The 12,139-nt window shown below is 35.9% G+C and overlaps 1 protein-coding gene across 5 annotated transcripts in view; it reads right to left on the bottom strand.

Annotated features, from left to right (window-relative positions):
• SETD2 (SET domain containing 2, histone lysine methyltransferase) overlaps nucleotides 1–12,139 on the bottom strand; it is a 90,768-nt gene that overhangs the window by 29,796 nt on the left and 48,833 nt on the right. For 4 of the 5 annotated variants that reach the window (XR_013357967.1, XR_013357968.1, XM_077859094.1 and 1 more), the window contains exons 11-13: nucleotides 10,759–10,807; nucleotides 7,726–7,909; nucleotides 1,168–1,837 (exon numbers count right to left, since the gene is read on the bottom strand). Coding sequence is in view for 3 of the 5 variants with exons in the window: in XM_077859094.1 (XP_077715220.1) it covers nucleotides 1,168–1,837; nucleotides 7,726–7,909; nucleotides 10,759–10,807 (903 nt within the window). In the remaining 2 variants the exon portion in view is untranslated. Of the gene's footprint in view, nucleotides 1–1,167; nucleotides 1,838–7,725; nucleotides 7,910–10,758; nucleotides 10,808–12,139 lie in introns of those variants that run through there. The other variant, XM_077859096.1, reaches the window with a different exon arrangement.

The following is a 12,139-nucleotide window of genomic DNA, read 5'->3' as shown; positions in this document are numbered from 1 at the left end:
CATGTTAAGTAGAAACACATAGGATAGTTTCAAGTCTTCAAAACTATAAATACATAAACTATATAATCATGTGGATAAAGAGATCATACAAAATGAAAGTAGTTCACACAGTTAAAATTTTAGGAATTAAACATGGATACTTTGTCACAGCTTTGCAAACTAAATTTTGATGCAGTTTCATCACAAAAATAGTAACAGAAATAACATAACTGATCAGTACTAAGTAATGTGTGCAGGAAGTATCCTTGGGAGTCTCCCCCATCCACAGTAATTCACCTTTAAGGAGTGATAAGGAGTGATGTGAGAGATGATGGGGAATGTAGTGAGGATGATGCTTTATACAGTCTTCTTTTTTTTGTTCTTTTAAAGCTTAAAATGTATTGCTATATTCTACAGAAAAGAAACTTGATTAAAAAGCACAAAAATACACCTTGAAAAATAAGATCAGTACACTCAACTTTAAATTTAACATTACTATTTCCTACCATAGTGATATCCTTAGGCTCAGTGCATCAGAGACATTCTGGCAAATCTTGTGATGGTAAACATATAGAGGGTAAAAAAAATAATATACACGCTGGGTCTAAGAAGAAAAGGATAAGCACTCTCCTGACTCAATGACCATGACAAAGGGTTCTCCCATCATAGGGATATAAAAGCATAAACTGTATATTATTCACTGCCCATAAGCAAAAAGGAAAGGAGTACCCAAAAGCCTCTCTCTGATCTTGCTTTGGGGGAAGTCAGCTGGAATGTTGTAAGACGTCCTGCTGAGAGGTCCATGTGATGATAGAAAACCAAATTAACAACCATGTGAGTGAGGATGAAAGTGAATCTTCTTCCATCCTCTGCCTAACCTCAGATGACTACAGCTCTGGTGAACAGCTAGACTGTTATTTCATGAAAGACTCTGAGCCCAAACCAGCCAACCAGCCAACCAGCCAACCTGCTTCTGAATTTCTGACTCACAAAGATTGTGAGATAGTAATTGCTAGTTGTCTTCAGCTGCTAAGTTCTGGAGTAATCTGTTATGCAATAGTAGATAGCTAATATATATACAATTGATTAATATATAAAAGCAAACAATGGCAGGACTTCCCCTTTGCATCAGATTTAACACCCCATAAACAGACTGTAAGACAGACAAGAGATACCAAAATTAGTTACCTGTACAATTGGTGGAGTTGTCTGTGAATAGGGTGATGTCACACCATAGACAGTTGGACAAGTTTGTCCTTGATAATATATGGTTGCTTGAGACTGTGCAGGAGAATACTGCTGCTGGACACTGACAGACTGTTGGTTTGAATCCCAAACACCATAATTTTGTCCTTGGACTGGGCCTGGGGCTGGCACTGGCAAGACAGTGACGCTGGAGTCTTGGTGTACCACACCATCATTTTGGGCCACATACTGTGAACTGGAAACTTCCACAGGGGCTGCCACATGTGGCACCACTGGCACAGGTGGAGGGGCAGCAAGGGGTTCTGTAGAATGTCCCACCAAGGGTTGAGAATGATCGTAAGGAGCAGGAGAACACACGGGGTCCATGCTGGGTGTGGGGAGGAGCACCTTTCCAGCATTAGGGTTGCTGGGATCCACATAGGCCTGCATGGGATAACCTGGTGGGTAGCCAGCGAAGGGGTGATGAGGGGCATTGTAGCCAAGAGAGTCATAGGGCAGTGGAGACGTCATTCCCAGGGTCTGCATCTGCTGCTGTTGTTTCTGAGCCTCCCGCTGAGCCACCTCTTGCTCAAACAACTTCCGACGCTCCTCTGTAGAAAGTTTATTGCGATCTTTAATTCGTACTTTCTTTTTAGAAGTTGGTGTATCATATCTAGAAAGAAAATAGGAAGAGCATCACAAATGTTCTTCCCTAAATCAAGAACATAATAATAAATCTTATGTCACTCAATACTAAGTCATTAATCACACCAACTCTAATTTGATATTGGTTAAAAATCAGTCAAAATTACTTAAGGAGTCTTGCAGATAAAAGAGAATCCCAAGGAAATATTTAGATGAAAATAACTTTATCTTTATTCTCATATTCTAGAACTTCAAATTAAAGATATGTATAATATTCTAAACAGATTCTTCTTTATAGTTTTATAGTCTTCTATACAGTTCTAAGTCCACAAATTCTGAAATTAAAACAAAATACACTAATAAAAGCTATAAAATTAGAGTCTGTCTGACCACATACATTTATGACAAATTCAACAGAAGGCAGTTAAGTGAAGGATGAGAATGCACACATAAAAGTATGGGGAGTTATATTCACCTCCTCTTCTCTGTGTAATACCAAAAATAATATTTTACTACTAAGCCTAATGACCTGTGATGCTTTTGACAAGGCCCACTGGAATCCATCAGCTCTAGCATTCACAAGAAAAGAATAGAGGGCTTAAAAGAGTCTGTTGTGAAGTTCTACGGAGTGAATCAAACTTAGGAGAAAGTGCTCTTGGCAAAAATTTTAAAATGACAACTAATTTCAAGAAGTCTCATTGCAAAGAAATATCTAAGAACAGCTTCAGACAACGACATAACATTTATCCAAACTACAAAAAACATATGGTCTAAAAAACTCTTAAGCTGAAAATTTCCCTTAAAGTGTTAATGGGATGGTAGTATCCTTAGTTGCCTGGCAAAAACAAATGCAAACAGTCTATAGAACAAAACATCTTAAATCCAAGCTTCAGGGAATTCCCACAGATCAAATTTTAAGGAGCATGATGAGTTCATCAGAAAATAAAATTATACATGTATACATATAAACAAATGAGAGGAAGAAACCCACAAAAACTACTGGTACTGGAACTGTCTAATACAGACTACAAGAAACATTTAGTATGTTTAAAAAAAATAAAAGAGGCTATTAAAAATATCACTAAGGAATGGGACCATAAAAAACAACCAGGTAGATTTGAAAAAGAACCCCATGAAACACCTAGAAAGGAAAAAGAATGGAAATTAAAACTCAATTATCATATAAAATTGAGCATGCACATATCTGACAATCCAACAATTCTACTCCAATGCCCAAGAGACTCTGCTGCATATGTACATCATAATTAGATAATAGCACTACACTTATTAGAAAAAGCTTTACAACAAATGTTACACACAGCCATGAAAACGAATAAACTGACACATACAATTGTGGATAAATCTTAACAATATCAAGTGAAAACAAAGTACCCTCAGATTAAATGCAAAAGAGCAGCCTTTTTCATAAAGTTAAAAACTAATATATTATCTAAAATATATATTAGATGACATAAAATGCTATTTTTTAAAAGGCCAGGGTATATTGAAGACAGGATGCAAGGTAGTGTCATCTCAAGTAGTGAAGACATCTCAAGTAGTGTCATCTCAAGTAGTGAAGACAAGGGATAGTATAGAAAGAAATGGCTTAGCTAGATTTATATGATGGCTAAAATCACAGCACAAAAGCATTGTTTCATACGGAGAGGTTGATGCACAGAAATGATAAGTGTTATAAACCAAGAAATAATCCAATATTCAATTCAAAGTCCCTAAGATCCATGGTATGGTTAAGCAAGAGATCAGCTCTGAAGAGAATTAGTACCAGAGAAGATGATCCTCAAATTCAAAAAGCCCAACGAATTTCAATCAACGAAAAAGAAATCCTCATATAAACATAGGGTAGGGATACTACAGAACACCGAAATACGAAGAGAACATCTAAAAGCAGACCAAGAGAAAAAAAGCTAGATTACTTAAAGAATGACAACTGGACCAAGAAGTTTCACAAAAGCAATAAGGGAAGTCAGAAGAATAACAGCTTCAAAGTGTTCAGAAAAACTTGTAAATTCAGCAAACCTTCCTTTTAAGAATGAGAGTTCACGTTCACATAAAGACTCATGCCGGGATGCCTGGGTGGCTCAGCGGTTTGGCACCTGCCTTCAGCCCAGGGTGTGATCCTGAAGACCCAGGATCGAGTCCCACATCAGGCTCCCTGCATGGAGCCTGCTTCTCTCTCTGCCTGTGTCTCAGCCTTTCTCTCTGTGTTTCTCATGAATAAATAAATAAAATCTTAAAGAAGAAAAAAAAAAAGACTCATACACATACAAGTCTTACAAGTTGCAGCAGTTACCTGGAAACAATCCAAATGCCTATCAACTAATGAATCCATAAACAAACTCTGGTATACCTATCCAATGGACTCAATAATAAAGAGGAACTATGGGGACACATAATACCATGAATGGCTCTCAAATGCAATCTGCTAAGTGAAAGACACATCAAATCCTATCTAGAGTACGATGCCATATAGATATCTATCTATCTACATAGCATTCTGGAAAAGACAAAATCAGAGGGTCAGAAAGCAGAGCAGAGGCTGACTGCCAGGAACTAGGGGTAGTAAAAGAAAGGGACCACCTACAAAGAGCTCAAGAGAATTTTCTGAGACGACAGAACTATACATATATCATGACTGTGGTGGTGGTTACTTAACTGCATGCATTTGACAAAACACATTGAATTATATACTTAAAATGGACTATTTCTGTAAGTAATTTATATCTATTGATTAAATAAAACTGATTTTTATTTTTTTATTTTTTAATTTTTTTTTTAATTTTTATTCATGATAGGCACACAGTGAGAGAGAGAGAGGCAGAGACACAGGCAGAGGGAGAAGCAGGCTCCATGCACCGGGAGCCTGATGTGGGATTCGATCCCGGATCTCCAGGATCGCGCCCTGGGCCAAAGGCAGGCGCCAAACCGCTGCGCCACCCAGGGATCCCAATAAAACTGATTTTTAAAACTGAGGGTGAGGGCAGCCCCGGTGGCACAGCGGTTTGGCGCCGCTTGCAGCCCGGGGCGTGATCCTGGAGACCCGAGATCGAGTCCCACATCGGGCTCCCTGCATGGAGCGTGCTTGTGTCTCTGCCTCTCTCTCTGTGTTGCTCATGAATAAATAAATAAAATCTTTAAAAAAATAAAAAATAAAAAAAATAAAATTAAGGGTGAGCAACGCAAACAAAAAAAAGATTTTTTAGATAAAAACTGAAAAATAAGATGAACAAAACGTCACCAAATGAAATCTTTTTTTTTTTTTTTCAAATGAAATCTTTTAAAGGAAGGTCTGAGAAAGAAGAACAAAGAAACTGATAAATGTAAACAAATTTGTAAGTCAGTTTGTGTACATATAAAAAATTGACAGTAACTGATGGGTAAGAAGGAGCAACAAGAAATTATAATCCTGGACAGTAACAGCATATAAATTGGGAAGGCTGAATGATTAAAGTATCCTAAAGTACCTATGCTGTTCAGGATATTGATAGGCTTTAGATTTTATTAAAGTGAAACAACCAGTTAAAGAAATGCCACAAAGAATTTTTAAAAATCAATCAGCTATGAGCTATTTATCAGATGCAGAAAAGTTGAAAGTAAAAGGAAGGAAAAAATACATATTGGTTAAATCCCACCTACAGGAAAATAGCGTACTTCTACTAACATCAAATGAAATAGACTCTAAAGAAAGTCTCAATAAAATTCTAAGAACTGGTATAAGAAATTTAATGAAACCATAATAGTATTTAGAACCAGATTATGATAAAACTGCACTAGTTCAAATAGTACTTATCGAGAAATTTAAATCCTTACACACTTTCCTTTGAAGGGAAAAATGTTAAAAATTAATGAGCTAAATATGCCAACTATTCTAATAAAAAATGTAAAACAATGTATAATAAGCCCAAAAAAAGGAGAAAATAAAACATGACCAGAAATCAATTTCCAAAATAAAAAACTGTTATTCTGTGATTTGTACTGAAGGAACTGCTAGGTACTGCTAGCAAAATAGCAAGACTAAGGCAAAAGGATTAGAAAGGAAGGAAAAACAAAAATTTACATGATGTGGACTACTGACAAAGAATAAAAGATAAAGGGCAAAACTCCTTATACTTCTGAAGTATCAGTGAAGGGTTCTGTATGGTCACCGAACACGAGATCAATATACAAAAGTCAACTGCCTATCTACACACCAGCAACAAGCTGAAAATTTAACAAAAATTAAGGCTTTCAGAAATGAATATATCAAGATACCAATGTCTTTCTGGAGGAAACTATAAACAAGGAGATAATGAAAAACTTAATCTCTATTTAAAATATAATATTTTATATATATTTATATATAAATATATATTTTATATAAAATATAAAAACCTAATTAGAGAATATCTGAATACTCAATTTGAACATAGGAACAGGAATACTCAACACTGTAAGGATGTCAAGTCTCAGAATCATCTTGGGGCAGGCAGGTGGAGGGAGTGGGAGAAACCTAACAAGCAGATCCTAAGGAGAACAAGTCTGAGAAAAGAGAGGACATCCCAGAAGACTAAGTAGGGGTTTGCCCTACTTGCTATATCAAGACTTAATATAAGCTATAGTCACATTATGAGCCCCAAAACAGATCCTCCCACATATGAAAACTTACTGGAGATGGTACTGCAGATCAAGGAGAAAGGATGCATTTTCAAGTAAATGGTGCAGACAACTGGGTATTCACTCAGAAAAAAAAAAAAAATGAAACCATATCTCTATCTCACAACACAAACAAAAATTAAGTCCCAATAAATTAAGGACAAGGAAAAAATAAGTATCATCACCTCAAGGATAGGGAAGACTTTCTTAAAACAGCACTAACCATGAGGAAATATACCATGCATGTGATATATTCAATTACACCGTAATTAATAAATTCTGTATATCAAAAGACACAGAAGAGTCAAAATACAAGTCACAAACTGGGAAAAGATACTTGCAAAAAATACTGCCCAAGCAGAATTACATTTAGAATATAAAGAATCCCTAAAAAATAAATACTAAATGAACAGCACATATAAAAAGACACTTCACAGAAGAGAAAACAGAACTGGCCAATAAAAAATGACAAGATTATTAAATAATCTATTTAGCAATTAGGGTAATACAATTTAAAATCACAAAGAATTTACTATTATAAACCCTGACAACTCCAAATAAAAAATTCTGATAACTCCATTATATGAGTGCCACATTTCATTTTTTTCAAAAAAAGAATTTAACTTCAATTTTTTAAAGATTTTTTTTGAGAGCGAGAGAGGGAGCACATGAGCAGGGGGAGTCACAGAGGGAAAAGCAGGGAGCCTGACATAGGACTTGATCCCAGGACCCTAGAACCATGATCTGAGCTGAAGGTAGACACTTAATCAAATAAGCCACCCAGGCGCCCTCAAAAATAATGTTAAAAGAACTTCTCTGGATGAATGTTTTCTAGTCCCCAGTGGGTGATCAAGTGGCTTGTTTTTCTACAAGCACTGACAAAGACAGCCTCTGACACAGGAATCAATCAGCATTTTGACTGGTGTGGCACAAGATTCACTAGAAAACAACGTACTGGCTTTAGAAGATTTACCATTATCTTTGAAGAGTTGTCTCCCACCAACCTCTACTCCCCTTTAAAGAACATACCTTTGGCTCCTCAAATAGTATTTAAATGTTATCAAGTAGAAAACATTCAAGTACTAAAAATCCCCTAGTCTTCACTGTCGAAAGAGATTCTATCTCAATATTTATCAGTAAAACTTTATACTCATTCATCAAGAGAATATATTTACTCGAAAACCCTTTGGTGTCCAAAATCAGAATAATTGACTTGGGAACTTTCTGATTGGCTCAGAAAAGAGATAACTCACACAGGCCACTTACCTGTCATCTGGCCTTTTTGTTCCCCTCTCATAGGCAGAAGAAGGTGGTGAGAGAGAGCCCCTTCGTTTCCTTTTCTCTTTATTTTGAGTTTGCTTGTCTGGGTCTCTCTCTCTTGACCTGTTAGGAGTCTTTGGGGCAGCTGTTTGATCTCTGAAGCCAACAGCATCCCTTCCTCGTTCAGTTACTAAGGGAAAAGGGTTTTTAAAAATTTACTTGGCAGACTCTTCTCCATCATGATAGCACGTCAACTGTATAATACAATTTCTATCCAACAAATGGATCTATGGACTCCTCCCTCATAGACCCATCCTGAATTTGGATGAGACACAAGGTTTTATGTGTATGTGCACTCTACTTCCTGAAAGTCTCTGCCATGAATTCTCTTTTCCACCTTTCCCAACCAACTGTCAAGCCTTCAATGCTTCTAACAAGTTCTATGGAACACACGCAAAATATTCCCATTACCTTTAACAAGGCAGTCTGCTTGCAGTTCAAAATATAAAAGCCTTCTATTGCCCCTGTAACTCTGTATATTTACAATTTATAGAAGAGCAACATGGCATGCTAAGCTTAAAAATCTCAAAGGGAAACAGTCTCTTTAATTTAAAAAAGGTGGGGGGAGGAATTAGACAATATTTTAAGAACTATCATTTCAAAAGGAAAATATTTCAAACACAGATGATAATAGGTAATAATTCAGGAAGTTATTAAAGCCAGAGAGCTCCATCTTAAAAAAAAAAAAAAAAAAAAAGAATGCCATCTTCCTACTGAAAGATAATACTATTAACTTTTTCTATTCAGCCTCTTTACTTAGAATGGTCCTCACCCAATTCCATTGTCACTGCTCCCAAAAGCTGTGTTAGGTATCACTTTTCAATGACCACACCTCCTACTTTCTCATCTCCCTAAGAAGTCTAAATCTCACCACTGAATATTTCAACATAAATTAACTGGTACTACATGCTGCTTTGTGTTTATTAGCACTGCTACCTGATTAATCAGATTGCTCTCTTCTAGAAAGTATTTCTTATAAAATATCTCTCGTAGCACAAAGCAGATTCATGATAAATATCAATGGCTTTTTCTTTTTCTCACCTCAGAAAAACATGCTATTAATTGTTTTCTTCCCTAGTAGCAGGATTAGGTTTACATATGCCATTCTTGGTGTTCTTCTGTTAGTAGGTCAAAAACTCCATTTATTTGCAAAATGGTTGATCAATGGCCATGTCCAAGCATTTGTCAGTGAGATGCTAACAGAACTCATCTATTCCACAAACTGGTAGAAAATGCTATACAATTAAAACAACTGTTCCAGCTCATAAGGAATTAGCACAACATCCTTTTGTGAAATACTACTACCTAGTTTCATCTGAGTCTGCCCATGACTATTCTATTTCCTTCTTAAAACAAGGTTCCTTGCACTGGTATTAACTTCCTTAAAATGCAGCTATTTCTTCACTATATCCTGGTAAAACAAGAAAAGGAATCATACTATTAGTTCATATTCTGACTCTGCATCTTAGAATATGTGAGGTACAGAAGTTATCTCATTTATTCAGGCCAATTTTTCTCCTATTATAAAATGACAGTAACGCTAGACTATATATTTCCCAAAATATTTTACAGTTCTTAGGAATTTTAAAAGTTCTAAGTTCTTTAATTGCTTGACATTGATGGGTAACATAGAAGCCAGGCTTTAACTCTAAGTATTTCTTTAAAAAGCCTAACTACTGGGGGGAGGGGGGCACATAAAGGGAGAGGGAGGGACTAAAGTTAGCACACAAAAGATTCCTGAAAAGATTCCTGCTTCCTGAGAAGATTACAGTCACCCATTATAAACAATTTTCAGAAGGCATCTCTCAGAGGGCATACCAGACTAGGTATTTGCAAAACACGGGTGGGGGGGAAACCCTTATAGGTATTTAAGTTTTGCCCATGATGGCTAATGCTTTCAACCCACTGAACCCAGAAAAGCTAGCCTCTGATCATCAAGTTTACAGTGGTGCCACTGGTTTTGCCAACCTGCACTACTCAACACTGCCTTCTTTCTTATGGGAAAAATTCTCTGCACTGTATGGATGTTTGGCTATGAAAAGACTAAACCAATAGAGTTAAAAATATTCAAAACAAAAATAAAACCCCAACAATGATGCAAAGTATACCTCACAGGGCTTTAACCTATAAGATTATTTAACCAGTAAGATTTAAGATTATGAAAAGCTCATGTCAAAAATACAGAAAAAAGACCAAAAACAAAACAAAGAAATAAAAAGGAAAAAAAAAAAAGCCAAAAATATGACCACACTGGCTCATTCCCTCTATTTATATTGGGTCAATACTGGAGGGCTCAAGAGATTGACAATAGCCACAATAATTGACCTATTGTTTCCATCTTTAAAGAAGCATATTGATATTGGAAACATAACTAAGTGGTAAAAAACAGAAACCAGACTACCATGGCCTCCCTGTTATCTTTTCTGTAATAATGATTCTTTTTCTTTTTCTTTTTTTCCTCCAAGATTTTTAAGTAATCTCTACACCCAATGTGGGGCTCAAATCCACAGCCCTGAGATCAAGAGTCACACGTTCTACCAATCTACCCAGTCAGGTACCCCTGTAATAATGATTCTTAACTTTGTGAGGGATCAATGACTTCCTGAGAATCTGATGAAAGTTTTGTATTTTCCCCATAATGTAAATAAAGGATTTTGCATATAAACATCTACAGGTAAAGACACAAACATCTAGGAATACAGGTTTAACAATGCTTGCTCTAGAGAAACAAATAAATGGAAGAAAAGCTACTAAAAGCCATGACTTCAAGGAAAGCAACAACACAGTTAGTATAAAGGGACATCTCCTTTGGCAAAAATTCACTAAGAAAGTATAAAAAAGCAAGTTTCCAAACTTTTACACCAAATATTTCATTTACCTAATTACATACTGTCTGCTAAAGTTCATATCATTTACCTCTGCATATTTCCAAAAGAGTATTTGTAAAGCCATATACACAGAGTACCTCTGAATACCTACTTGTGTTCTCCTTTTCAGTTTGACTTTTCTTTGGAATTCGATACACCTCCTGGAAAAATAAACCAAGAGAAGGGTTATTGGTGTGGAGTAGAAGCAGAGATTGTGTTGAAGCTGCTTAATTTCACATGGCAACAAAGGAATAGGAATGGGCTGGTATTTAATTATTCTCCAAAATTTGACTTATATCTAGCTTTAAATAAGAATAGATTCTGATTTAAAAAAAAAAAAAAAAGATGGATTTCTTAAAAGTAAGTAACAATTTGTAGCCTAGAGGCTACACACACACACACACATTTTATCATGTATATTTACGTTTTTTTAAAAAATATTTATTTATTTATGATAGACATAGAGAGAGAGAGAGAGGCAGAGACACAGGAGGAGGGAGAAGCAGGCTCCATGCTGGGAGCCTGACGTGGGACTCGATCCCGGGACTCCAGGATCGCGCCCTGGGCCAAAGGCAGGCGCCAAACCGCTGAGCCACCCAGGGATCCCCATGTTTTGTTTTTTAAACATCAAAAGACTTGTATGATTTCATTAGCCAAATAGAATAAATAACTGGGACTTTATATTTCTAGCAGAAATATACTTCCTGATAATCTTCACTTCTGTATGTTTTCTGCCTATAAAATGAAGTCATCTATAGTTTCTTTACTGAGAGTATTCATAAGAACAATTCTAACTTCTCACTTGCCATCTCTACTTAAGGGAAGAAGGGTGAGTAATTACTCAGCTATATAAAAAACATCTCAGAAAAACTGTATGTGTAAAGACAATGCCTCTTATTTATATTTTTCTATAAATGCAAAACCAACTTGGCTAATGACCAAATGTAACATTTACTTTCATATTTTAAAAAAAGAAAAGCATTAGATCATCATTGCTCTTGAAACAGCCATCTAATAGTATACCAAAATTGTTCTTGACAAATGTAAACTATGTTTTTAAACCCTGACTACCTTTTCTCATGTATAAAATCTAAGGCTTAGAACATGTTCTGTTTCCTGACAATTCCTCACTGTTCTAGTCATCAAGTACTCAACATTTACTTATCCAGTCACTTTATTAAGTGGGCAAATGGCAAATCCACACATCCTCAACAGTATCTATCACGATACTCCTCCTTTAGAGTAATCTCATAATATAGACCATACCTGTATGATTTGGTAATTCCATTTTTTTTTTTTTTTTTTTTTTTAGCAATTGTACTCCAAGAAAATAAAAGAATTCCTCTTTCCACATGATTGTTGGCTCTAGCATATTTGTGGAAAATAAGAAATAATCCACATGCTATACAACTGACGAAGGGTCAAGATTTAATATTCAGTTGCAATTACAGATGACAAATACAAACCAGATACTGGGGTAATCTATATGAATA

Source organism: Canis aureus, chromosome 19 (genome assembly GCF_053574225.1).
Source record: "Canis aureus isolate CA01 chromosome 19, VMU_Caureus_v.1.0, whole genome shotgun sequence".
Lineage (NCBI taxonomy): Eukaryota > Metazoa > Chordata > Mammalia > Carnivora > Canidae > Canis > Canis aureus.
Note: the sequence above shows the minus strand (reverse complement) of the source record. Positions and strands in the feature narration are given on the sequence as shown.